Source organism: Pezoporus wallicus, unplaced genomic scaffold (genome assembly GCF_028554395.1).
Source record: "Pezoporus wallicus isolate ANWC-B61680 ecotype Strahan unplaced genomic scaffold, APGP_CSIRO_Pwel_v1 contig_9561, whole genome shotgun sequence".
Lineage (NCBI taxonomy): Eukaryota > Metazoa > Chordata > Aves > Psittaciformes > Psittacidae > Pezoporus > Pezoporus wallicus.
The window spans coordinates 236,526-264,522 of NW_026639554.1; the positions used below are offsets into that span (position 1 = coordinate 236,526).

Genomic DNA, 27,997 nt, shown 5'->3' on the forward strand with positions numbered 1-27,997 from the left:
GTTCTGACTAAAAGAGAAGAGGCAGAGTCTTAAGGGAGCTTCACAAAGCACTCCCTTCCCTTTGAGAATTTCCTGCTTGAAGGGCAGAGCAGGCAGGAAGCCAAACCACAAGCTACACAAGGGCTTGGCTGATTCTTTCTTAAGCTTTATCCCTAGAGAAAAGTTACTGCACTAGGCAGGGGAGGGGAAGCTTTAGATCCATTAAGACCAGCCTGTTTGGGGGCTGCTGACTTTGTTTTCTCCACCAAAAGCACTTGACTGTGTCCTCTTCAGCACAAGCCATTTTGGAGTACATTCCTTTAGCTGGGATAAATTGCCAGTACATGAAGTTTACCCACTTGTAATTTAGGCCACGTAAAGAGCTTATTTGCTTCGTACTACCTGACCTAGAACACCTCACAGGTGAGTTGACCCACTTCTATAACTGCCAGTTTCCCTATGTCCTCACACATCCCTACGTGTAGCAGCGGGCTGGAGTTTGCCAGGTTGTTCTGATGGACTCACCTTGCATCACGGAGCCCCCTCACACTCCCACAATCCACAGGGCACAGAGGTGTGCGCTCACTGGAGCAGGAGGTTAATTTCCAAGGGTGTGTAGATGTCTAATCTCCAATTACTTTCAACAACACCGAGGTGATGATGGGCATGCCAAACCCAGAGCTGGATGCACTGGATGGGAGAAGGGCTGTTTCTTCCCTGACACGTGCTTATCCTGGAAGGCGCTAATCAGGAACGTGCTGCTGAAGTAGTAACTCCCCTGGATGGGGCAGGGCTGAGCATGGGACTCCATCCAAGCTGCAGCAGGCTGGTCAGCAGGAGCAGCCAAGCCCTGGCAACACCAGGGAATGCAGCTTGCAGATGCAGTTTTTTATCAGCTGCTTTGGAAAGCTGCTGCAATTTTAATAGCCAGTTCTAGCAAATTGGAGCAATCTTGCTTTCCTCAGCACAACCCTCTTGTCCATGGCGAGCAGGGTGGAGAACCTCAAGCACGTGGCAGGGCTTCCACATGGCAGGGCCATGTGGAGGTGCAAGCCAAGGCAGTGCGGTGGCTGTTCTGTTTTGAGTTCTGGGGCTTGATAAAAACCACCTAGCTCAGGATCTCTGCCTGCTGCATGTGGACAAGCCCTCATATCCCATCTTGAGAAATCTCCTCCTCCAAGTTTGGCATCCTGGGAGTATCACACAGGGGCTCAAGTGAAACACAACGTAAGTCAGAGCAGCTCTGCTGATATTCCCAGGGTTGCATCACATACCTCAAATTTTGATTTATCCTGAAGCATTTTCCTACAAAGAAAAACATGTGGAAAAGATTAGTTGTGACCATTCACTTTATAAGTCAGGTGGTATTCTTATGGCAAAGGCCAAACCTTGATAACAAAAACTGAGGACCTGGGATCCGATTCCCAGTTTTAATGGAAGTGGCACACATTGTGTTTTATTACTTTTAGCACTGGCGTAGCACTATTACACTTGTCCATGCACGTAGCAAGAAACAGCTCAGCAGCAGTAGAAAACCAGACTGGTGGAGTGATTTGCCCATGATCTCACTGTAAATCAACAGCAAATTCTCCAGCAGACAGCACTGTCTGCCCATCCCATCCAGTCTTCTCCTTAGTCTGCTCTTTTGCAAGACCAAGCAAAGCAAGAGCCCCCATTCGTCTCCCAGCCATTTCTGGTCCTTTCTTAAGGTGCAGCAGGTCACTTGTATTGCTGCTGCTGTCCACCAGCAGCGCAGGTCCTGCTGCATGGTGGTTTTTAATCAACTCGGCCTACACAGGCTTCCATTTCCCCACTTTTAACCTTGCATCTTCCCTGCTCCTTGATCCTGCAGAAACTTCTACAAATCCATTCATCCTTGTGCTTTGCATGAGTGGTTTTATGCCCAAACTACTTTCTTTTCTCCTCTTGACTGTGCATTGCCTTGTTCAATCCCATCTATCCTGTTCTCTTTCCCTCACTATTATGTACATGCTGTTTCTGGGGGGACATCTGATCACTCTCAGAACCTGACTCTGAAGTCATCAGAATACAAACTAAAAGTTGCTTCCAGGCACTTCCAGAGTACTTTCCATTGGTAACTGGCAGACAAGACAATTAACAAAGTACACATAATGATAGAATGCTCTTAAAGATCAGGAACTTCAGCTCTTTCCATCCTACATACTGGAATAATTTCCCATTTGTGTTAGTACAAAGCTATTTCTTTCATCTTGTATGGTGTCCCAGACCTTCCAAGTCCCACTGTTTTTTCTTTCCTGGGATTGGCAGAAGTAGGGCATGCTACCGAGGGCACTCAGCACTTCATGGGACCACATCTGAGAAGCTGGAGGTATCATGCACGACACAGGCAGGGTTTGATTTCTTTGGCTCTATAAATAGAACCCTGCCTAGGCCTCTCTTTTGAAAAGCCCATTTCTAGGAGCTCAGCTGGGGAAGGTGTGGTGACTGCAGAGCTGCATTCTGCCCACAGGCTGAATTAACTGGGTCCAACTCAGATGTTAAGGGTGAGATTTTGGATTTGCTGTGGCTCCCAGTATATAAAAATTGCTGAGAAGACAGCAGAGAAATTTTATCTTCCTCATACTCAGCAATATTCAGTTTTCCATGATTTTTCATGCAGTTTTCCATGCATCAGGAGACCTGCATGAAAAGATTAGAATTTGGAACAATGAAGGCATCTACTTCAATGCACAATCACAATCAAAGCATAAAATCTGGAGCGCAAACAATGACTTAGAAAATGATACAGGAAATACAAAAATCCCCTCATTTCTGCTGCTGGTGCCTCTTCAGCTGGAATGTCACCTTTAGTCCTGGCCACCCTCATTCTAGTGAAGAGCTACAGCACAGATCATTTAGAAATAAGAGATGACCATTAGAGTCCCAGACTGAAAACACTAAAGATGTTTAATTTAGAGGGAAGAAAAATTAGATGGCTTGAAATGCATGTGAGATAACTAAGAAAAATGAAATAGTCAGCTTTTTCTATATCACATAGAACAGGAGGATATCGGCAAAACCTTAAAACCCAATAAATTTCAACTTGAAAGAAGGAAGGAATGGTACAAACTACAAATAATGTTCATGCCCATCTGTAACCTGGGGTGGTAGTTTACCATGAAAGCTGTTTGGAGCAACAGGTACACAGCTCAAACACAATGAGTTACCGCAGCGAGAGGTCACCGGTGCAGCTCGGGCAGCAAAGTGGGGTAGTTCTCTTGCTAGAATGAAACCCCATGTCCAGGATTCAGTGGTGTCACTCATCAGTCTGCAGAGATCAACAGCACCTCATTGTCCAGGGAAGGAACCGGATACTTCCCTTCGCTGGTAAGAGGAAGCATTTTATTTCACACTGAGTTCCAAAGCTGCTAAACTCACCTTGTGCCTTTGTGTTGACTTCAGTGGACCTGGTCTTTAACTGACGCTTGACTGTGTGTGCAATGCGTGTTTAGTGTTGTACTGTTCCTAAAATCCAGCCAGGAAGGAACATGATTCCTCATTGTCCATTACAGGTAAGGTGGAAGTCCAGCAGCTGTTCTAAGCTGCTTTCTCATGTCCTTTATCTTTTACATTTCTACTGGGGCTGAAATTCCCTTTGCTCATACCCAGAGGTGTCCCTTTTTAATTCTGCATTAACCTTTTCAAGCAAATCTTGAGCACACACCAGGCAGGAACTCCTCAATACCAAGGGAGGAAGAACAGATCCCTGACCCTGGGACAGCAGCAAACCTTGTCCCTACCACATCACTGGCTTTGATATTGGAAGACCCCAGAGCACCCCAGGAGTTTTCATCCCAGAAACCCCGGCTGTGTTGGTTGGTTCCAGGAAACTTCTGCCAAGAAGCTCAAGGCAGGTGAACATTACATCTTGAAGAGGTACTGGCTTTTGAGGTTCAACCTCAGAGCTGGGAATCAGGTCTGGGTATGTACAAGTGATGTAATGGACTGTGCCCTTCCACTCACCGTGGAGCCCTGCCAGTTTGTATCAGCTGAGGCCCTCACCTTCCACTTCAGTTCCTGAACCAACTGCTGATTCACCCTTGTGTAAGTCACTTAACTGTTCTGCGCCTGCTGCTCCCCACCCATGCCACCATGACCAAGCTTCTCTGGGTGTTGTAAGCTTTAGTCCACAGGAATTCACAATGTTTTGAGATACGGAAGATGTTAAACCCCAAAGTGTTAGTAACAATTATCAGATAGCTTATAATAATATATGCACTGCTAATGGACTTCTCTGCCTCTTCAATGGTGTCTTGCTGTAGCTGTGATTACCTTTGGATTGGTTTGTTCTTCTTTAGAACATTTGTCTTTTCCTGCACAGCACATCTGCATTGCAGCCATCTCCTAGTGAGCTGTCCCCTTCTAAACTGCCTTAAGTGCAGGATGGACCCATCCACCGTGTGGTGAGGCACAGCACGTTGACTCTTTAGAGTATTTGATGACTTTGCAGCACTGTTTAAGACACAATGAAGACAACACAATTTAATAAACTTAATAAGCTGCCACTCATCAGCTGAGACATCTTAACTGGCTGCATGCATGTTCTTGAAGCAGTTCAGGCTTTTATAGTAATTTGATCTAGTTTAAACATCAGCAAAGGTGTTTTAAACAAACATGTCTTACCTCACAAGCTGGGTGTGCAAAGAGCACACGTACAGAGTTACCAGCCTCAGCTGACATGGGGTAATGCTGTTCGCTCACACAAGCCGTATGCTAAGGCTGAACTTTCTGAGGCTGACTCACCCTGACCGAGTACCTGCGCCAGCACGTTCCCAGTTGATTAAACTGGTTTGCAGGCCATAATTATTTTCTATATCATATTATAATGGCTTCGCATCTTATTAATTTTAACATTGTAAGAATTTGCTTCTGGGAACGGCCTTCTTGAATTAATCACTGACTCATGATTTACTGTAGGAGATAATATCTAACCTACAAGAAGCAGAACAGGAAACTATCTATTTGAAAGATGTCAGTGTCTGATAATTTATGACTATAGACAAAGAGACATCTGAGAAGAAAAAGGTGGACAGATCCTGCAGTCTTCACATGGTCACTGCTCTGAGGCAAAAAGGAACTTTTGTCCAGTAACTGGAGGACCTGCTTTTGAGGCAGTGACAGCTGAAAATGGACAAATAGTGGAGGAAAAAACGAGTGAAACCCAGGAAGAGAGTTCCCCGAGCTGTCAAAGCCATCTTCAGCCCTGGGACCAAAGCTTACATTAAAATAAAGCTGGTTAAACATCATGACTTCTGTAGGCACTACACCTGCTTATGTAGGAAACATAAGAAAGAAATAGGAAAAGATCAGTCTCTTTTGTGTTGAATCTTTTGTGCTGGTGTCTTCTTGCTGCCTTCCCACTCTTGTGCTTGAACTGGACTCCTCCACTTACATCACTGAATTAGCCTTGACCAGTAGAGGTTTTCTCTTGCTACAGCTTGATCAGAAAAAGTCCTTTTCAGCCAGCAATAAAAAGTTTTACACCTCAGAGCACATTCTGGGAGGTAAGGCTTCATCCTGGGAATCTGACAAGCCTTTCCCTGTGTCCCGTGACCCATGCTGTGATTTTGGGTAGCTCATATAACCTTTGGCACCAGAGATTTTTGCCTCTAAGGACAGCAGTTCTCTGAGCAGCGTGATGCTCCTCAGGAGCTGTGGATGAAGCGTGTTCCTGTGCATAGATTGTAGATGAGCTGCAGCCACCACCAGGACTGAGAGTGCAGGAGGCAGCTCCAGGAGAGTGTGATCTGCTCCCCCAGGGACCTCTGGCATCTCTGTGTGGGTTATAAGGAGCTTGGGGACTGCGAGCAGCGTAAGGACAGAGCTGAACCCTGAGCTTGCTGCGAGCTGCAGGAGGGCACAGAGCCTCCAGCAGTTGCCTGCAGGCTCGAACAACCCCAAATACAGATTCCTCAAGTCATCCTTAGCTCAAAGCCCACCCTGCAGCCACACACACATCCCTGCCTCTGTAGCGCTTTCACAGCTGCCCCCCTGGTGTCTTGGCAGCACCACCTCGACTTCGGTGCTCAGTTGGTGTCTTGAGCAAAAGAGGTCACTTAGAGCTGACATCAGAGGAGCCTGAGACAGCAGCTGAACACCCAAAGCCACATTCTCTGCAAGAATTCAAGTCCTCAGCGTCTGTGTAAATGCAGCCTCTGCATGCTGGGCAGTCACAAAGAGACCTGCACTTGGGAAGCACTCCCAAGAGTTTGGCCCTACTACTGCCTCCAGCTGTATCATTGCAATTACTCACGATGGAGACAACTGGATTTTAAATGTGGGTTTTGCTTTGTTGGTAATTACCCACAGGTAAAGTCCATTCAAAGGCATTCACAAGCTCTTTTTCTTTTCCTGAAACAGACCTCTGGATTTCTGTGAGCAAAGCAACACCATTTCTGGCCAGACAGTGCTTGTGTCCAAACCCACAGGAGGATTAAATGGGGAAAAATTGGAAAACGGCCTTCTCTGTTGAGCCCTGAGCTGGGAAGAAAGACGCTGCTGGTGATTTTGGTTCTGATACTGTGGGGTGCAGAGCACCATCTCACACAAGTTCAGGTCACCCAGAGCTTCTTAAGGCACATTTGATTTAAGCTGGTGTCAGGACACTGCTGAGTCCCCCTTCCAAGAGCTCTGGGTAGGTCCCTTTGAACCTCTGCTGAGAAACCATCCAGAAACAGTCCCGACAGTTTCGGGTAGCCATAAGGAATCACTAGAACACCCCACAATAAACTGCAGATGCCAGAGGCTTCAGGAGAAGCTGCATAAGTGCATAATGTACCAAGATCCACAGTCCTGTAGCTGCAGTAGTGTGCTCCTGGCCCATTGCATGGCGAGGTTTCAGACCTGGAGTGGGAGGGCACGTACCCATGTAGTTATCTTACATGTTAGACCATGTGTGAGTTCTCCCCCTGTATGTGCTTTAAAATGGCCAATATCTCCCTACGTTCCTATGATCAGGACTAAGTCTAGTGTCACCTTATCAGTGTCCCTCGAAATAAGCTCTGCCCAGGACAGCACTTTTTAAATCCAGAAGTGATTTCCCCACACAGTCCTGTTGTACCGGTTCTTTTTCCTTCTGTTACATTCACTGACTGATGCACTCTCCTTCCTCAGTGCCACTGTTGCAGCCTTGTTTGTTATTTACATCCTTTCCCTGTTTGTCTTGTAGGTCACTACAACCATGCCCTCATCCAGGTGTCTCCCAAAGGTGTAACATCTTGCTTCAAGCCAAAGACCTCCCGCCTGACAAAGATGTATGGATTTACTGCGGAGCCTGCAGCCCATCAGCCACATAAACCTACCAAGGGACCACAGAAAACTCCTTCCAGGTCAGTCCAGCCTGGACAAGATGCTGCTTTCACGGGGCGTGGGGCAATGTGTCAGAGACCAGAGCGCTCCCGCAGTGTCCCACTGCATCCCCTGGCCCAATGGGGCCGGTTATTGCCAGGGACAGGCTCAGAGGTGGAAGCGTTACAGTGCACTGCCTCGGAGGGGAGTGTGGGTTGATAACACCCTGGAGCACTGTATCAGAGGTACCTTTATCAGACCATCTCTCAGACATTTACAAACAGTAATTAAACACTGCACCACCCTTATGATGTAGGGGCAATTTCTTATCCCCACTACGCAGATCAAGAAGCCAAAGCACACATGACCTGGAAAAAGATAGATCACATCCCAAGCAGAAGCTTTAAGCATTTGGCCATGTTTCTTTCTCATTGCCAGTGCCTAAGCTCACCCGCAGGAACACATTGGGCATAAAGAGTCCAACCTGGGAATCACTGGGCAGGAACGGTGAGGGCAGCTTGTGGCTGCACAGCATCTCAAGGAACCTGATGGGTAAAGCACAGCCCCTGCTAAGGCTGGGAATTAGAGCTGGAAAGAGGCTTGTAAAAGGCTCAAGTACTTCCTTCAAGCCAGAACTGCCATTCCCCCATCTTCCATCCTCCTGCTTGTTTCAAAGAGATTAAAAGGCATGAAAGGAAACTCCCTTCTGCCAAGCCCTCCCCCCTCAGCATCCTCATGAGAAGACAAACAAATCTGCCTATCAGCAAATTGTGCAAGTAAATTTACTGTCACCGTGCAGTGACGTTGCCTGGCCCGAGATTAAGATCAACAATAAATTCCTGACCATGGAAAAGAATGAGAACATGAGAAAGCCCACGGCTCTCCTTACCCAAGAGCTGTATCTTTACTACATCTCTCAGCAGCTGTATCTTATAACAGGGTTTTGTGAAAACAGCGGGAAGCTGTAGGCTGGGAGGGAGGCGATGCCAAGTGGCATTGGGTAAGGACAGAGGGCTAGAGGAAAGGGCAAATTAAATGTGAGGAGAGAAGATCACCAGTCTGTGTTATCAGAGAACACAAACACGCTCCACACCCAGCTGCTGGGGTTGGAGCCTGCCCCTCTCCTGCTCCACTCAGTGGGATAGAATGGGAGGAACTGGAGTCACTTGGCATCGCTGTCGGGGTTTCAGCGCTACCTTGCTCTGGAGCAGCAGAGCGGCCGGGTCTCTGCAGAGGCTGGGCCATGGAAAGCCTTTATTTGGCAATAAACAAGCGGGGTGTCTGTGGCATCGCAACTGGACCCTTTTTCCCCAGATCATTTCCCAAAGATTCTGGTTCAGGATTGAGCTTCCACCTTCCCAGGGACTTAACGGAAGCCACAGCTTTGATTTTCAGACATAAAACCCCATCAGTGTGGGACAAGTTCCTCAAATCGATTCTTCTCCTGACAGGCAGAAGCTCTGCCTGAGTCCCTCTGCTGCAGCCACCCCACCTTGTAAAGATCCTCGTCGTGGGCAGGACAACCTTGGGGCTTACAACGGGTCTCCCAAGCAGGACTCGGGTGTTTGTCTGAAACAAGGGTGATGGACAGATAAAGACAAGAACTGCTCTGAAGCGCTTGTCCTCACTAGAGATGGCAAAACCCAGATGTGACTGAAGAGCCCGGCTGCCTCCTCAACAGGAAAAACTGAAGCACAGGAATTATCAGAGCAGCCCTGCCAGGGCATGGGGACACCTGACCACACACACCACGTGTAACTCAGACACACAGCACACAGGACCCGCTGTGGATGGAGGACGCAGGTTTATGAGCACCAGGTGTCTAGATCCATACAAGATCAGAGCATAGCATCTCCCGACACCTTTAGATGCTTTAGTAGCATCCAAAGGGCCACCCAGCAGCGAGGTGGCCAGAGCAGCGCTGGAGTCCTGGCTGCCAGCTTTTTGTCCAACTTGCTGGTCCCTATTTTACAATATTACTCTTAAAGGCAAGATTGAAAGACTCATGTTTGCAATGTAAAGGCCATTAAAGCATCCCTGACTGTCAGTGCCTTTGCCAAACAGGTTCTGTGAGTTGTGGTGCATGTGTAAAACTGTCACAAACCCTGGCTGTTGGTACAACAGACATTTCACCTGCAATGGTTTTCTGTTTGATTGGAAGAGGAGCCCTTGCAGGGAGGGGGCCGGGGCAAGGCATTCATTGCCTTCCTCCAGCACAGCAGTGTTACAGAGCACCTCGGTGTGGTGCCCTTGGGTTTATACCCCTCTGGCTGGCCTTTGACATCAAGCTCAGTAAAACCTGGTGCTGAGCCCTCACTCTGACACCAGCGGGGCTGGGAGGTGGCCACAGGGTTAGGCCCTGCTGCACGCTCCTTGTGTTGAGCTGCTCCTGCCTGGGCACGGGCTGAGGCAGAGCTGGGCATGGCCGTGGTGGATCCTGTCCCTCGGTGCCCATTTGCTGCCAGGCACAAGTAACATCAGTTACTCAGTTACTCAGACTTGCACTTCTTGCCCCATTTCTTGTCTGAGCTTCTCCATCCTCACGGGAGGGCACTGAAGGGCTGCAGAGCAGGCAGCAGCGATCTCTTGTAGAGCCTGAACTCGCCCAGCTGCAGATTTTGTACCAGCCCCAGACAGTGGGAGCACATGCTGGTGCCATCAGTCTCTCCAGGGCCCTTGGGGCAGCACGAGTGGGGTAATGGGCTCTTCTGGAGCCACATCCAGACCATGTCCCAGACTTGCAACACAGGGCATGAGCAGCCAACTCCCCAGAGCTGTTGTGCTGACGAAGCAAGGACAAGATCCTCAGCCATCATTTTGGTTAAAGGAACAGAGTGAGGGCAGTTCATTTGGGCTGAAGACCTGGCCCATGGTTGTTAAGGGTGGTAAAGAGGAAGGAGAAGGGGTAGAAATACCTCCTGCAGGTGCTGGGAAATGCCCTCTTTCCTTCCAGCAGTCTTTTATGCCAATTTGATTAGCAGCCCATGCAGTACCCTGTCAGTGCATGAAAAGGGGGCACCATGAGTACAGACGCAGACACAGCCATGCAGAGCCTTCCTCTGTTGCTAAAACCACCCCACAGCTCCTTTCCACTCCAGCCTGAACAGAAGGAGGAAAACTCCATTGGATCAAGCCCCCAGTGGTGAGGTTAGAGGAGATTGGAGGCCTCTGCCCCCAGGAAAGCACAATATGAACAGAACTACTCTGTACAATACCACAAGGAGCAGAGCTGGAGGCAGGGAAGCTACTTCCCAGTTAAATCCGTGGCTGATAGAAAGCAGCAGCTTGATTGTTTTATCTCTGGTTTATTGAGCAGTTGGTGGAGCCTGCGCTGCTTCAGAGCCAGAGCCTCGGGAGTCCCAGTGGAACCTTCCAGCAAGGCAACCCACGTGGAAGCAAAACCGAAGTCTGCACATGCCAAGTGTCAGCACCAAATCCCAGTTCTGTGGCCAGGGACTCTTCCCAGCTGAAGGCACCAGGACATTCACACACCTGAAGGCTTAGTCCTCATCACACCACCCAGGTGAGGAGCAGCACAGGGGGACCTGCACAGAGGCACCCTCCCTGTGAAACAGATGCAGACAGAGGCTCATTTTCCTCTGTCTTTATCCCTTCCAATACCAATCAGCACCAGGGCATCTCCCAAAACAACGTGTGGGTGTCCTAACAAAACACAGGATGCTGTTTTTCCCTTTATAGCGATGGAGAACCACACCACACACCGAGATCCTCAGCTGCTTGCTTGATGATGCAAGGAATGAATAAGCATGAATAAAGACACAGAAACTGGGTGTTGTTTGCAGAAGTGCAGAGCAGATCCCTCCACCCAGCACTGGGGAGAGCAGGGCTCTTGCACAACAGCTCACAAGCTGTTTCTCTTCTTTATGCACCTCTGTCATTGCAGGTGCTGCTTTATTCGCCCCTGGGAAGTGTTCCTGCCCTACAGCCACGTGGGAAGCAGCGCCCAGCATGGAGCAGCAGAACCTGGACCCCAGAGCAAGGTTCCTCAGAGGGCTCTGCACAGCACACATAACTCACGGTGAGCAGCCCTGTTTTCACTCACTGAGCCCAGCAGCTCATCAGTGGTGCCTGGTGCTGTACATCGGAACATGCTCACTAGCTAAAGGGGGCTTGAAATGTGGATTTGTGGTGTTGAATACTTCATACAACCATTGGGCACTGCAAGAAACTCCTCTTGGTGTTTTCACCGGATAAAGCAAAGAGGAAACCGGTGCTGGGGACTGGCTGTGCCCACTGGAGCTGTCACCCCAGGGGGAGTCCCCTCTTACCAGGGTAGGGACAGGGGGCATGGGCAGCGTGGGCACATCCTGCTCAGAGGGTGGGCACATGGTTCCCCCTCCTGCATCAGGCCTGCGCCAACGCGGGCGCAGCCTCCACAACGCACGAGCCCACGGGCACCACCGCACAGAGCAGTCACCGGGAGCATCTCTGGCTCGAGTCAGCACAAACCAGCTGCTGACTTGTCCAGAGCAGCCCCGGCCCCGGAGGAAGCTGCTCCCGTTTGCAGTGCGAGCCCTCTGCAGAGCACAGGTTCATACTTTCACACGACCTTTGCTCGCTCGGAGCTGAATCACCTCCATCGCTCCTATCTTCAGAAGGAGCTGGTGGGCTCCGGGCAAGGACTCAAGAATGCTGTCACATAGCTGCAGCTCTGCCTTACGCAACCGCCTTTGCTGGAAGGGATGAGCGATACTGAGCCCGTCAGCAGAGCCCCCACCCTCGGCGGGGCTGGAGGGGGCGTTTCCCTGCGCCCAGCATGACCCTGCTTTAAACTGACACCGTTGGATTGCCCAGAACCTGCACAGGAGCAGCGCCGGTTCCCTGCCGCCGGCCCATGAGCAGGGGGAAGCGGTGCAGACACAGCGCCAGCCAGGGCACACAGCGTGAAACAGACCCCGCACCCCCAGCAAAATCCATCCTTGTTCTGCTGGGAACCTTAAATCACAACAGGAGGGTTTTGCTGTGTAAATTAGGAGTAATGCTACTAGGAGCAGTGTAAGTGGGAAGAGAATCAGCGCTGCGTTCACACGGGTAGGAAATTGGCCCCAAGACCAGACTTTCAGAGCAACTGATCACAGGTCAAGGGCTCACCAGGAGCCCACAGCATCGCACACACAGCACACAACAGCACAGCCTCACTGCCACGGCCTCCCCGGGAGCAGCCTTCCAGGGAGGGCACCACCACTGCACAGGAACCCGGAGCGAGCCATGGGGGCACTCGCACTCTGTTTGTGCTGGTTCCTCGTGTTCCAGCCTCTCTAGTGGTGCGGAGGACTCGGTGCTGCCCCTGAGCCCCCAGCCCTGTGCCCTCCCTCTCCGCAGGCAGCAGGAAACCTCCCTTCTCACCTGAGAGCTGGTCCTTGCGCTCGAGCAGGATGGGTTCACCTGCTGCCTGGCACCAAGTGCTGCTGTGGAGCAGAGCTCCTGCACGGCCTCATGAGGGGAGCTGTAGGTTTCACAGACATCAGCACCAAGTGCTGGGGATTCCTGGTGTGCCTGTCTTTAGCTGGAGCTGACATTCAGCTATGGCAGGGCTGTCGACCTGGCTTTGCAGAACTAACAGTCAGGGCAACCCTGCTGAAGAAGGAGTTTATGACATGAAGGGGTGCAGAGTGCTGGGAGAGATCAACAAAGGTTGATAAGCCTTCAAGCTTAACCTAAGCTTCATTGGAGAAGCTCTCCTCCTTGCAATAATGCTTCAGTAATCCCAAATTCACCAGCCTGAAGCACTTCATCATTTCAAAACCCCCTTTCCCAGCAGGAGCGGAGCTGCTCTCACTGCCCCTCGTGGGACTCAGGCACATTGGACACCGATGAAGGGCAGGGGGGAAGAAAGGCCCCAGTTTTCACTGGTCAGGGGATTAACTGGGTAACACGGGGCTGCCCTCGGTACCTTTGTTCCTAAGGGGAAGCAGCTGCAGGGGCAAGGGGGTGGTGGCTGAGCAGGGGCAGGGTGAGGAGCTCCCACAGCCCCTCCAGGCCCGGCGCCGGGTGGAGACTGTTCAACCTTCCATCTATGAACCTTTATTACTAGGGAATATCCAAAACAACAAAGGCAACAGCACAGTTACAAAAGGAGGTCACGGAGCAATGTGAAGCAGCCGTGTTTGAAATGCTCTGTGTCACCGTTCCGTCCAGTACAAAACAATGCATTTACACATCTCTCAAATACAAAAGGAGCCGTAGGTCAGAAATGTACGAACAGGGGCTCTGGAGGCCTTGGTGTATTTACATGGGGGCCCGGCGTGGGCGCAGGCAGCGTCCCTTCAACTGCGTGTCTGCAAAGGCTCTGAGCGTGGCCAGAGGAGCCCGGAGCCAGGCTGGGCCCCGCGGGGAGGTGCTGGTGCTTTGGGATAAAGCCACAGCCTGGGGTGGATCCGGCACAGGGCAAGGCTGGCAGCGAGCAGAGCAGTCCCGGGCTCGGGCAGGCACCTCGGTGCCAGTCCCGCTGTGGAAGGGGCCGGGCCCATGGCCAGGAGGGGATCCAATAAAATAGAATAAAACCAGTGACAGTGATGAAGAACTCGGCAGAGCGAGGTTCCGTGTTCACAGGGTGACAGCTCCCGAGCAGCCGCTGCCCTCCCAGAGGCTGCGCTTCAAGCAGAGGCCCCGGGTGGGGGCCCTGGGCAGGTTCTGTTGGGTCAAACTCGCCGGGTTTGAGAGAAGTCCCAGGAAGTGCTGCCCGCCGCTCTTCAGAGCTCCTTGAGGATGACCTGGAACTTGTTCTCTGCTTCCACCATGTCCAGCAGAAAGGCCATGTGGTTGCTGTAGTGCTGGATGATGTTATTGTCCATGTTCACTAGGATCCTGTGGGAAAGGGAAGAAGGGCTGGGTCAGACACAGCACAAGGACAGGTCTGCGGAGCGCCTCGGTCAGGACTTGGGGTGCCCAGCCACGGATGGCAAACGCTGACACTGCAGAGCCTCAGGGCACGGCAGACCTGCAGAGAATCCCCACTGCAGATTCCCTTTCCTGCCCTGCTCCTGACGCCCATCGCGTTCCGCAGCCACCCCGTGTGCAGGGACAAGGCACTGCCGCGTCCACCCCATGAGGGCTCAGCCATTGGTAATTACTGAGCCCCAACACGACAGGAGCCTCCTGTGGGGCTTTCCACAATTCCACCCAGACACGCCTGGGCCCAGCGTCTGCTCCACGGGCAAATTGCTGTGGATTATGGCAGGAGGGAACCGGGAGCTCCAACCTGGAATCAGTTCCATGGAGGCTCGGAGAGAAGGAGACATTCCAAGAGCTGATTTCAACCCGGGGCTGTGGTTCTGTGCCAGGGAGGACCCCTCAGGCCTGCAGTGAGTGAGGGGGCAGCTCCACATCGACACCCCCCCCCCCCCTCCCCGGTGTTCCCACAAATCAGATGGGAATTTTGTCGCAGTTTGGAGGGAACAGAACAGATTTGTGTGCAGGAAGCGCATCCCCTCCGGCCTCCAGCCGGGGTCACTAACGGGGCAATAGCATCAATTGTGCAATGCTGGAGCCCAGATTAAAGGCAAGAGAAGGAGCAGGAGGAGCACCCAGCACACCTGAGAGCGACAGGCACGGACACGGCCCCTGTCCCTCCGGGAATGCCCCGGGGTCAGTGCAGCCGCCCCCGGTGCGGGCGGGAGCTGTGTCCTGGTGCCCCGTTGCTCCCATGGGTGCTGCATCCCCAGCGTACCTGTGGCTGTGCTGGCATTGCATGGGGCACAACCGCTGCTGCCACAGTGCGGCTGGGGGAGCGCAGCCCACCCAGTGCAGGGGCTGTGACACCACCCGGGGTGAGCCATCACCCTCCTGGCACCGGAGGAGCCAGCGATGCCCGATCCGGGGGTGTCACAGCCACCAGTGCTGCCCCACAGGTGGGGTGCATGCGGCCAGCGGCAGCTCCGGCTGCGGAGCTTCCGTCTGATTTCTCATCCACAGAAGTTCCGAGGGTGCTGATGGGGAGCAGGGGCCCTGCTTTGCTCTCCTAGCCCAGACCTCACCAAGACACCAGATCACCTGTTACTGCTCCTGAGTCACCCGGAGATGAAGTTCACCCGGGTGAGCTCATCACGCCGGGGCGGCCCAGGGCTCAGCATCGGTCCCCCCTGCTCTAAGCCCAGCAGTACCCCTGAGCTCCGTGGGTTTACTGCAGATGCAGACCTGACCCTCAGCTGCAGTTACCAGGAGAGGAGTGTTTAGGGTGGAGCAACGGGAGGAAATTATTGAAAGGAAAATTCAATGTGCGGGAGCAGGAAACAGTGCCTGACCCTGCCAGCACCCGACTGCAGGAGCTCCTGTGTCCCCACGCTGCAGCAGTGTCTGGGGCCACCACTCAGATCCAGCTCTCAGCAAACCAGGTGCCAATGGATCATTTTTTAGCCTAATTTCCAAGTGCTGCCTTTTCTTTTCTTTGAATCCTCTGGGGAAGGGATGGATCCGCCCGCTTTCCCTCCCAGTCCTTATTAAACACCATTCACTCCCTATCAGATCAAGTAGCGAACAAACCCAAAGCACAGCGAGGTGCCGTGGCCTCTCCCTTGATGCGCTGCCATTTCCTGGTCCACCTGCAAGCTCATCAGCGCTTGGATCTCTCCTGCTGCGTGGATGCTGGTTCAGTGAACCCAGCCCAAGCCGGAGCTGCCATCTGTGGTGGCCACATCAGGAGCCACCACCACAGCTGACACACCTGAGGCCTGGCTCCAGCCTGAAGCTGCAGGAATAACCTGACCACCCCTGTGCTTCGCTGCTGTTCCATGTGCTCAGGCTCTGGCTGTAGCCGTGTGGGACAAAGCCCTCCCCGAGGCCGCCAGCGCTGCTCTTGTTCTCTGGGGGTAAAGTTCCATTTCTGGGGCCAGGGGGTGAGCAGCATCTGGCTGCACCCAGGGCCTGACTGCAGCAACAGGGGAGGAGCCTCCTGACCAGTTCAGATGCCTCACTATGGCTCACCCATCGCCTTAACATTAAGACCATATCTAAAAACCCTCCTAAAGGGGTTGCTCAGCTGTGGATTTAGAGGTGAGGGGGTTGTTGCCTCCCGGTTCAGTGACACCACATCACAGCACGGAGCTGAAACCACCTTCTCTCCCCTCCCACCATGCAGCTGCCTCCAAGTCTGACTTTAGCTCCACTTCCCCTGCAGCAAACAGGCCACGTCCCACGGGGATCAAGTTATGGTGACACCAAAGGAGTGGGAAGATCCCATCCAAAGAGCTTTAGGATGTTCTCATCCCGCTGCCACCAGAAAGCAAATGCAGAAGCTGAGCTTTGGAGTCGCCCTCAGCTCCCAGGGGCTCAGTTCCTGCTCCGTTCCCCTGCGCAGTGCTGTCAGCAGCCTGGCTCCTGCCTGTCCCTCCCCATGCCCAAACTCTGGGCCAGGGCCAGCAACAACAACGAGTTCATCTCCCAGGCAGTCACCGCTGCTCGCAGAGCTGATTACATCTCACTCGCTCTGCAAGAAGGGCTCGGGGTTTAGCTTAATGGGAATAACCCTGGGAGTCGTTCCCCTTCCATCAGCTGAAGGGAGAACTTGCTGCCAGGGATGGGGACAACGCAGGGGGAGTTCTTAGTCATAGAATCACAGACTCATAGGACAGTTCGGGTTGGAAAGGACCTTAAGATCATTCAGTTCCAACCCCCCTGCCATGGGCAGGGACACCTCACACTAAACCATCTCACCCAAGGCTCCGTCCAACCTGGCCTTGAACACCACCAGGGATGGAGCATTCACAGCTTCCTTGGGCAACCCATTCCAGTGCCTCAGCACCCTCACAGTAAAGAACTTCTTCCTTAGATCCAATCTAAACTTCCCCTGTTTAAGTTTTAACCCGTTACCCCTTGTCCTATCCCTACAGTCCCTAATGAAGAGTCCCTCCCAGCATTCCTATAGCTCCCTTCAGACACTGGAAGCTGCTCTGAGGTCTCCACGCAGCTTTTCTTCTCCAGGCTGAACAGCCCCAACTTCCTCAGCCTATCTTCATAGGGGAAGTGCTCCAGCCCCTGAGCATCCTCATGGCCTCCTCTCGCCTTGTTCCAACAGTTCCATGTCCTTTTTATTCTGAGGACACCAGAACTGCACACAATGCTCCAAGTGAGGTCCAGAAAACATTTCTGAAAGCAGCTCTTGGCTCCACATGGAGACCCCTGCCCTCCATGGGATGTGCAGCAGCTGGGCCTCAGCTCAGCACCGTTCTCTCATCCATGTGGGAGATCCCCACGGGTCAGTCACTGACAAACACCCCACTGAAACCACCTGGGAGTCATCTCACATTTACTGCAAACCTCACCTGAACCCCCTGTGAGCTCTGCAGGTCTCCCAGCAGCACCTGCCCAACGTCTCCAGTGGGACCTGCACTTCTGTGCTGGGGATGCACAGGAGCCACCAGTGCCCAGAAGGGTCGATCGGACCCAGTGGATCCCCTCACCTCCAAAGCGAGTGTGAGGTTTCCTGTTGACCTCCTGCTCTGGGGTGGGATGGCAAAGCTGGGAACAGACACAGGCTGCCCATGGTGCTGTGCAGCCCCCATGGTGCTGTGCAGCCCCCATGGTGCTATGCAGCCCGTTCAGTCTCTTTCTGAGCCAGGGACATTTAGGCTCTTGGTCTGGGGAAGCAAACATTGTACCTCTGATGGCAGTCAGATAAGTTCTCCATAACCTCAGGCTTTCAGACTGAGACACAAAGGATCACCCATTAAACTACCCAAACATTCCTCCTTCATCCAGCTTCCTTTCCCTGGGAGACTTTACACTCCAAATAAATATAACACAAACAAGCATTATCCCAAATCTTTAAAGCCCAGAAAGATCCAAGTTTTATATGCTCCAAATAGCACAGACTCACATGGCTTCACTTTTTATTATCTTGTTAAAACGCTGCGTCAGCCCATGGCAGGGTACCAGCGAGTGGCTTTAGAGGCACAGGTAAAAAGCAGATGAGAGGTTAACTTAACTTACCCTCTTTTGCATTTTTTGTAGACTTTATAAATGCTTTCTTCAGGAAGCCCGTATTTTTCTGAAATCTGGGAGGGAAAACACAGCAATTCTTTGTACTTGTAAAATGAAATCCCCATGATAACAACCAAAGATAACACTGAGCAGCAAGAGGTCCTCCCTCCCGCCCGAGAAAGACCAAAGCAATGATCTGAAGAGGACAACCCCAGCCTGGGTCCTGCAGTGAGCAGCGGGGTGGCTGCAGCCTGGCCTTGGGTCTCCTGACAGCTACTGCCAGGCCAGGCACCTTGGGCAATGACCTTCACCTTCCTTCTCTCACTCCCCAGCCTGTGTGGGGCTCGGTGCTGCAACCCAAGGTGACCACAGGAGGTGTGTGCCTGCATCTGCACCAGCCTGCAGGTTCTGCTGAGGTTTTGCTGCCCCACAGAGCTCTCCTGGGCACCTCCCTTATGGGCTTTGGGTGCAGGAGCTTTGTGGCTTTCTCACAAGCCCCTGCAGAGGTTTTAACTCTGTGCTGAGGGATGGGGGAGGGAGAAGATGGCAAAGGCTCCTCTCTGCTGACACTTTCCAGACTCTATGTTTAGAAGTGTGTAAAACCAACAGAGCTTGAAGTGCAGCCATAAAGCCCCCCCAAATCTGGGAGGTTCACTGTTTGTTTCCTTCTCCAAAGAGAGGTGGGTTATGGGAGATGCGCTGATAATGATCACAGAAATATGTCTGTGTTCTCCTCAAACACAACACAGGGAATTCCAGCAGGAGGCCAGAACTGGCTTTGGACTGCACATCTACAGCCCTGGGGATGGAGAGGGTGTTTGACAATGGACGATATGAATGTGTTGTCACAAGAGGAGACTTATATTACGATCTGAACGAAACTTCTCGCCATAAGGTGTGCTCTTCTCTGCTGCAGCGCTAACAACACACAGCCCATGCCAGGGCCTGGGGAGAGAATTCACCTGCTGCTCACAATTTCCATTTCCATTCTCAGCAGAAAGCAGACATCAGATAGGAGCAGTCTTACACCCTACATCTTCCTGCCCACCCAGTGCCACTGCCCTTTCACCTGCAGTGTTGCTCATGTGGCATTCATGTGCTGCAGTTTTTGATAACACTTACAGCTGTTCGGAGGCCCTGGAGATCCGGTGTCTTCAACATGAGAGCATCAAACACCTCCTCTGACTCCCTCCGCACGTACAACAAGACTGAAAGAGATAAAGCACAGCACTGACCCAGGACTCTTAGAGCACGTTCACAGCGTGATGGGGCCCCGTGCAACTCAAGAGCTGAGGTTACTTGAATCAAATGGGACTCTACATCCCAGAAGCTCCCATCCCAGCGGTTACCTCTCTGAGGATCTTCTTCCTTGGTTTGCTTTGGAGGAACTGGGTCAAACTCTTCTGTGAAGGAGGCACCGCTCCGCTTCAGGGGCAGCCTGAGCAGAAGGAACACAACGCTCTCAGAAGGACGGAACAGGAGCAGGGAACAAAGCAGCAAACTTCTGACAGAACAACCAGCAGTTAAATACTGGGTTTGTAATTACAGCAGCAGAGCCTCCAGCAGAGCTGCACCTTCCTGCACAGAGCACGCGAGGAGATCAGCGTGTGCAGGCAGCGGCTCTGGAATCACAGCACAGACAAGAGCCTTTTGCACCTTCTTGGCATTGTTGCTCCATTGATATCACCAGGCAGTGGATCAAGCCTTGGGCAAACACTGGTTCTACCCCACTCCAGACACATTACAAGTGTGATTTCTACTCCATTCTGGTTTATTTTAGAGCAGGATCTGCTGCTGGTTACTTGAACCCTTCAGCAATAGTTCTGTGATCTTTTTTCTCCTGTTTCACATGGTCTCAGTAAGAACAGCAGGACAGTTGTGGACCAGGCTCCTGCTGGAGTGGCTCACTGGTAGGGAAAGGAACCTATCTGTGCTTCTGTATCCCTTGAGTCCATTCTAGGCCAATGCTTAACACATATTTTGACACCCAATGGCACTGGGGAGACACTGTGCTGTGTTATTTTTGCACCTGTAGATAGATACTGCCTGCGGGTACCAAACCACCACGACACACCCAGAGAAGCACCAGCTGATGAAGGGAAGGACAAACTGCTGCATCCTTACCTGTTTGTGGAGTTGGGAACAGCAGGAGGAAGCACCTTGAAAGGAAAGGAACATTGATCAGTTTACACAGTATCACTGGGAGCCAGTGAAGCTGGGGAAGGCAGCACATGCACATCTCAAACACGATTTCCCTCCTCCCAGTCCATCATCTTCCTACACCATTAAACCCAAACATCTGCATGTGTTTCTTAGACTAAATGAAACCCCAGCAGATTCTCCTAGTGCCTGGGTTTGATGCCGATGCTGCAGGAGGACACTACAGCATTGTCACAGCTGGCTTTTCCCCCTGCTTGACAAACCAAGTCCCTTGTTTCCTAAGGGAATCCTGATGAGCTCTGAAGGACACTGGGTCTAGGTTTCCTTGGACTCAAGGGGCTAGAAAAGGGCAGGGGACAAGGGAGAGATGTCCCATGCATGCAGGGACTGATACGGTTGCATTTTCCTGTAGTTTTATTTCTGCTTCCCCTCCAGTCCTCTGTGGAAGCTGCACATGATCCCTGCAAACCACAGGAATATCTGGCTGCAAGGAACCTGGAAAGGTTATCTTGCCCGTCACCGGCGCATGACTACGTCGGCCACTCCTGACAGCGACATCTTCAAGTTCACCACACTTCCACAGAGGAACTGCGGTTTGGTTTTGTTGTTTTACACACCACGAGTCATGTCTGGGGGCCTGATCAGCTGGGAGTGATGGGGGTGACAGACGAGGGCCACAGCGGGGTTGGGTTTGGAAGGGACTCACCGTGCCGCACCTCTGCGGGTTTGAGAAATGGACGTTGGGGATGAACAGCACTGGCTGGGTTTCGAGGTCAGTCTCTGGCCTCAGGAACGTGATCTCATTCCCTCTGAAGCCGGAGAGCAAACAGCCTTTCAGACCTGCGATGGGAAGCCCAGTACATCTCAGTTCAGAGGCAGGGAAGCTGCTGCCCAAGGTCTCCCCAGAGATATGTTAGAAAAGAGATGGGACTCTGCAGAACTGGGTCTCCAGGCCTTGTCCAGGGCTGCTCCCCACGGGAACACTCTGCTCCCTGCCAAGGCCCCAGGACAATCCAGGAGGGTTTGTTAGTATTAATAAAGGGCTTTGAGAGTCCCTGTAGGAGCCCAGGGAAGGACTGGACTGACAAGCTGGTTCTGAGTGGTGCTGATTTCATCAGGCTTGGAGATACCCAGGGCCAGATCTCCTGGGAGTTAACAGACTACATGGATTTCAACACACTTGGGCTCGGGTAACAAGCACTAGCACTGACCGTTGTTATTGGAGTCCAGGCATTTTCCTTTCCTTCTGAACTGTTTCCTTTCATCATCCCGCATTTTCCTCTCTGCTCCCTGTGGGGAAAATAAGGCAAAAATTAGGACATTGACAGTTCTTACGTTGGCAAGAGAGGGTTTAGTGCCCATCTCTGGGAGGTCAGCCCTTTACTCAAAACTTCTCATGTCAGACACGGCCAGCTGTGAGCAATTTTTCCCTGGGAAGATATCTGAGACTGGGGAAGAACCTCTAAGGAGACTCTCATCTCTTCTGCCATTTAAAAACCTGTCAAAAATAGAGTTTATTATGAGGCATGACCCCATATAGGTCTGACATGGGGAAACTCTCTGCTGACTGGTCTGGGAGGGCCTCAGCAGTGCAGACACGTCCCCACTGCCCTGTCTCACCCGGTGGAGGGGAGGCACCACCTCTGCTCCTCAGCCCTGAGCTCTGGGCTGTTCGAGGCTCCCACAACCTTTCTGAAGCCACTGGCCACGGGTTTAAAATTCCTCTTGGACAACCTGGGGGGAAAGCAGTGCTGTACCTACCTTATCACAGAATATCTTGATCTGGCAGACGGCGCGGTGCACCAGCTGGCTGCTCCCATTGCCGTAGTCGTAGGTGTCTATTTGGAGGTTGAGGGGGACTCCTTTCACCCCCTTTTGGGAGGAGAAGTCAGTGCTCAGGCAATTCACCCCAATAAACACCTGCAAACAGGAACACGGATTGATACAGCTTTTTGGTGCTGAAAACATCATTCTCCTACGGCAATGAGAGCAGTGGTAGGAACAAAAGCAGACCAAGACCTCCTTCCAGCCCTCCCAGCATTAGGCAGGAGCTCCCACCTGAGCACAACCACCAGCCCTTCCTAGCCACAGCCTCCCACACCCACTGCAGCTACCATCTCTTTATTCACACTCCCACAGCTCAGGCAGGTGTCAAACCAGATGCAAAGTCTGCCTGGGGATGTCCTTGCAGATATTTCTGATCTGAACAAGGGACCCTCAGACAAGAATGGCCTGGAGGGAGAGAGGGATAGAAGGAGGGAGGGAGGAGAGCCAGACTACAGCTTCAGCAATTACACATCATTGCTGCTGCCTAAATAAATACTCTGCTCACACTGGTCTCCTTTATCGCTAGGCTGGAGTTACCCCCAGTGCAAACTCCCGAAGGCAAGCTGAGCACAGATACAATCTTCATTGTGTCGCAAATTACCAACTCTTTTGTGTGACCCTGAAATCTCCCCTTGACTCTGGGGACAGATTTGCAGCTGGAGAAGCTCCCACAGCTCTCTCAGCAGGGCCCTGCCGGAGGATTTCAGCCCTGAAACCTGATGTCAGATCTAGTCAGTACCTATGTACGGAAAAGAAAATCACTTAGCTGTGGTGGGAAGTTTAATTGGAAAGAGAAGCAAGAGGTGCTCCAGACGACCCAAATACCGGCCCCTTCCGTCTGCTCCCAGCCTCGCAGCTCTCTCAAGTCTCACCTTTCCCTGCCCCAGGCCAGTTCATGTACAGTTTCTGCTAAGAGTTAAATCCAGTTTTGCTGAGGTGCCCCCGTGGGCTTGCCACATACCTGACATATTTCCATTTCTGACAACTTTGCCTTGAAGACATTTGTTAACCTCTTGGGTTGTAAAAGACCAAGGTCGCCTTTGGGCTAAAAGAAGGGCTTATTGAGATCCCAGAGCAAAGCAGAGTTTTCCCAAGCTGCCAGCTTCAGAGAGATGGGGCATTTATGCTTTTCTTTTTATCTTAGATAGTTCATCTTTTTTGATACTCTCCTTTCAATCCACACTAGGGACAAGGTATTAATGAGAGACTCTGAAGAGATGCAGGAGAGAAAGAAGAGCTGGAAAGATGTTTATATTTACAGATTTTCAGGTCAAAAGGGATCTTGTGACCTGCCTGGCTCCCTTCCACACAAGCCACAGAAGGGTGGTCAGTCATTTCTCCATCAAAACGCTGCCTTGAAAGGAGGGTCTTTGTTCCTTAAGCTGTGGTTTATTTAAATAGACTTCACCTACATGTGAGTAGAGCCCTGATCTAGGCTGCCTGCTGCAAAAGCCTTTCTTCAGACTTATCCATCAGCACTAAGACAACATCTCTGAGCCAGTCTCAGGTGTACCCAGCGTGTTTATTAGCTAATGGCGATGCTTAAACACACATTGAAGCACAGTGTCCTTCCCCACTGGCCTGGTAGACAAACACTACCTGGGGCCACTGGAACGGCACTGTTTGGATTTGAAACTCTGTCAGCTGAGAAGAGGTGGGGGAGTGCTGGGGAAGGAAGGAGGCTACAGCTTTGCTGAGAACCAAGGCTTCCCATGTCCCTTCCACAAGCAGTTTGTACCTTTGCTTCCTCGTGGATGTTCCACACGAAGGACAGTGCATTGTAGGCTAACTCCTCGATGTTCTGCACCGTGTTGAAGTTTTCTTTACAGTCAGCTGAAATGCAATGGAGAAGCAGTTTATTCTCTGGCTGCAAAACTGGTTCCATTCCCTAGGTCTTCCACTCCCCCAAAGCCTGCCTCTCGCTCACTCCAAGGCTAAAAGAAGCCTTGTAATATAATGAAGCCATAGTTGATACCCCTGGGTACACCCCAGTGTGCATACATATGGGGTAGGCCAGAAATGACACACGGGTTTTGGCTGGTGACTGCTGTTAGAGCAGGGATGTTATGCAGAGTCAATGCAGACTGCTTCTAAACTCAAACAACTGTGTGTCTCCTCTGAGGCACAGCGAGGTGCTCAGCTGGACGGACAAAACCTCTGTCTGACAGGCTTGACATGCTGTAAAGCCTGGGTGGTGGCAGTGGAGAAGGACAAGCAGTACAAAACCCCTTTTCTAGCTCAGATTCCTGGACTCCAAGAGGCCACAGGTCACATCCACAGAGTCAGGACTGCTCAGCAGTGTCTGTCTCTCTGACTGAGGCTCTTCTTTGCTGTATTTTGGGTGCCTGATGCATTTCCCTTCACTTGACAAACATCATCTTAAACCTGCAAGAGCTCCTCAGCCAGAAAGGACTCGAGGCCAGCAGACCAGGCTGCTCCTCTGACTTCCCCCACGCCAGGCTCTGGAGCTTCAGCTGTGTCATTGTGTATTGGACAGGTAGGAAAATGGTGCTCAGTTATCAACCCCACCCAGACAGCCCCACTCATACCGACGTCAATGACTCTCTGCTTGGCTGTGGGCTGTCGGGAATGCCAGTGCTTCCAGAACTTGAGCTGCTCTGTCGGGATCTTTTCGTTGTCAAAAACAATCATCACCACACTCTGTAACACAGTGAGGATATCCCTAAGGGTCGCTCAGGACTGGACCAGGTTTCTTTGTGGGGAACTCAAGCTCATCTTAGGCTCAGGGGTGGCTCTCAGGCTTGGCCACACATGACTGGAGCAAGACGGAACCTCTCAGCTCAGACACCCTCCCACCAGGGCCCCCAGCCAGCCATCAGCTAGGGAGGCCTTTTGTGCATCCCTGACCTTACTGTGAAAGGCTTCAACTGCCAGGGAACATGAAGGCTGTTGCTGTGCATCAGAGGATTAGCTTGCTATGAGCGAATCCATCCCATTCATTGCTTTAAGCCAACATGAGCCACAAAGCCATTACTCTTCTTGTTCAGCTCTTTTCCCAGGGCAGTACAATTGCTGGATGTCTGATTACAGCATGTGTCAGCAAAATTGTCAGCTTGTCTCTTACCTTCACTTTATTTGAGGACAAGTGTAAACATTTGCTGTCTCCAGCTGTCCGGAGCGTGATGGGGTAGAACTGTCCTTTGTTGAGGTAGGCCATGGGAGAGTCCCCAGATTTGATGTGAATGGCTTTGGGTGACCCCAGAGTGTATTCAAAGTCACTTGTATGGAACAAAAAGAGAATGATGAATAAGCACACGCTGCTGTTTCACTCCAAAAGCAAAACAAGAGCCATGCAAGCCTCCACCCCTGCGGGTTACAGGTTACAGACACTGCACACACAGGAGTCTCTGCCCTGTTCCCCATCTCACACACCCCTACACCATGAGCACCTCCCAGCACAGCACATACTGATCCTCTCCAACACCCCAGGGAGCAGCAGCTCTCCAATATCCTCATTTTACCCTTTGGTTTTGGCTTAAAAATAGCCCTGTACGTTACTGTAACCGGTATTTTTCTGTGGATGGCTACAGAATCCTTGCTCAATCAAAAGCCTAAACCAAACCAACCAAAAACAGGTACCTGTGATGAGACTTTGACAACATCCTAAACTCAGCTTCCTGTCTCCAAACTCCCACCCATAAATGGCTGACCCCAGAAGACTGTGTTCTAATGGGTCCTGTAGCAATGGGAGGACCTGCGGGACAATTGTTTCTCCAGGTCCTTAAAAATGGACTTCAAGGCCCAGCCTGTTGAGCTCCCAGTCTGGTGGGCAGCATCTTTACTGTCTACAGAAATGATGTGTAGCAGCACGCAGGGGGAGGTGACACTGTTGACAAGCAAATTTAAAGGAAGAGCCTGACTTTCAAGCAGCTCTGCTCTTGTGCATTCACCAGCACCTACGAGCGTTCAAATCATGAGGATGTAGCTCAAGCTATTTTCTTCTATGAGGAATCTGTGCAAGCCATCGCCTGCACACACACCTTCACAAGGACCCTTCAAGTCCTCCGGAGCTGAAGATCATCGTACCCTGTTTAGCCCCCAGCCCATCTCTTTCCTGCTCCACCTCCCCTGTGATGCCACCTCTGAAGACGCCTTGGCAATGCCTCTTATCTAGAGGCAGGAGAGCCCGAGAGCCTCGGTGCACAAGTGAACAGCAAACAGAGCCTCTCGAGCTGCTGCCTGTGTGAAAATGCCCACGTCTGACAGCTGAGTCACGCTGTCAGCTGACTCGAGGCAAATAAAAAGTGGGAGGTGGAACAATGTTACCTGCTGAGAGGTTTGATGCGGTATCTGGAGCAGGAAAGCTCCCCTGAGAGAGGGGTGGAAAGGAGGAAGAAACATCTCTCATGTTTTAGGAATGAGGGGCAGAGGCATCTTCCGAAATCAAGGTTGATCAGCAGTGCTGAACCCAAAGTGAGAACTTAAACCTTAGTTTAGGGGAAGCTGCTTATCACCCTCCTCAGCTGTCATCCTCATTCCCTCTGTCCTTTACCCCATTCCAAGTAAGCTGTGGAAAGGTGGTGCAGTTCCCTCGTAGCTGTAGCACGGGAACCAAGCAGAGCTCCCTGGAAGGGGCTGCAATGCAAGGCCAGCCCACACATGGAAGAGCTCAGTGCCACATCTCCCCTAATGCAGGTCAGGGTGCTGATGGGATGTGGCCACAGCCAGCACTGGATTTGCACCAGTTTGCCCAGCAGAGGACAGCTGAACCATGTAGCTCCCAAGCTAAAAACAGGAACTGGCACAACTGCATCTAGTAACTTGAATTGAAAATTGAGTTTGACTCCCTTCCAGCAAAACGTTACAAACCCTAATCCCTGTTTCATATGACAAACACTAAAATCCATCACTGCTTTGTGTCTAAGAAGTCATGGAACAGCAGCTTGCTCCTAAGACACCTGGGGACACAACTTGTCTCTGCAAAAGCATGAGATCTGTACATTCACAAGGGTCGCTGTCAAGACTGGCACTAAGGCAAGGAAAGGGATGGAGTCTTTCCCAGGCAAGGGACACAGCCAAGTGCACTGGAAGCTCACAGTTACCTTTTAACACCATCTGCAGTGTAACTCTCAGGGCAGGGGGGCTCTGGCTGAGGTTTGAGGATATCACTGAAGAGTAGCGACTGTAGACAAGAGGAAACAAACCAGTCAAAATAGAATCTTTCATTGCTCTGTCCATCCGCCTTCTCCTGGACGTTACAACAGAGACCACAGATAAAAAAAAAGGACCCTCATTTGATTACCCTACTTCCAAAATCAACGTAACCCCCCCCCCCAGCAATTCAATGGGAACAGCATCAAGGTTCTGATGCAAAAGCAAAGCTCCCACTGACTTCAGCACGAGCAAACCCCAACTAGGGGCAGTGCCCTGCAGCACCCACCCGGGCTGTGCTGCCAGCATGCACCCCACCATGAGCTCTGACCTCCTGGGGATCCTCTTTGAAAGTGCTGTCTGGCTGCCACCTCTGCTGCGGTGGGGCTATGGGGATGGTCTCGAACAGGGAGTTCAGTGAGCTGTTGTCGTATACATCCCCTGGAGGGACCAAGTAGTTGTCCGGGGCGGCATCCAGCTTGCTAGTGCCTGGTGGAATCATGGCTGGCTTGTGAGGAGGAGGGACGCCTTCAAGACTTAGGCCGTTCTTCTTCTGTGGTTCACAATAGTCTTGGGTCATGGAAACGTTTTCAGACAAGAGCTTCATGAGGTGGGCTGAGCCATCAAAGGATGCGATCTCCGCGTCGTACTCCATTCCGTGGCAGTGCCTGGT

At 51.7% G+C, this 27,997-nt stretch overlaps 1 protein-coding gene across 1 annotated transcript in view; it reads right to left on the bottom strand.

The window, feature by feature from the left end:
- Positions 1 to 13,828: 13,828 nt before the first annotated feature.
- GRHL3 (grainyhead like transcription factor 3) overlaps positions 13,829 to 27,997 on the bottom strand; it is a 31,077-nt gene continuing 16,908 nt past the window's right edge. Inside the window, exons 5-17 of the mRNA XM_057415074.1 lie at positions 27,656 to 27,992; positions 27,276 to 27,355; positions 25,298 to 25,451; positions 24,762 to 24,873; positions 23,951 to 24,045; positions 22,147 to 22,305; positions 21,597 to 21,675; positions 21,092 to 21,225; positions 20,350 to 20,384; positions 19,575 to 19,663; positions 19,348 to 19,433; positions 18,235 to 18,299; positions 13,829 to 14,115 (exon numbers count right to left, since the gene is read on the bottom strand). Of these exons, the coding sequence (XP_057271057.1) occupies positions 14,001 to 14,115; positions 18,235 to 18,299; positions 19,348 to 19,433; positions 19,575 to 19,663; positions 20,350 to 20,384; positions 21,092 to 21,225; positions 21,597 to 21,675; positions 22,147 to 22,305; positions 23,951 to 24,045; positions 24,762 to 24,873; positions 25,298 to 25,451; positions 27,276 to 27,355; positions 27,656 to 27,992 (1,540 nt within the window). The 3' untranslated portion in view covers positions 13,829 to 14,000. The remainder of the gene's footprint in view (positions 14,116 to 18,234; positions 18,300 to 19,347; positions 19,434 to 19,574; positions 19,664 to 20,349; positions 20,385 to 21,091; positions 21,226 to 21,596; positions 21,676 to 22,146; positions 22,306 to 23,950; positions 24,046 to 24,761; positions 24,874 to 25,297; positions 25,452 to 27,275; positions 27,356 to 27,655; positions 27,993 to 27,997) is intronic.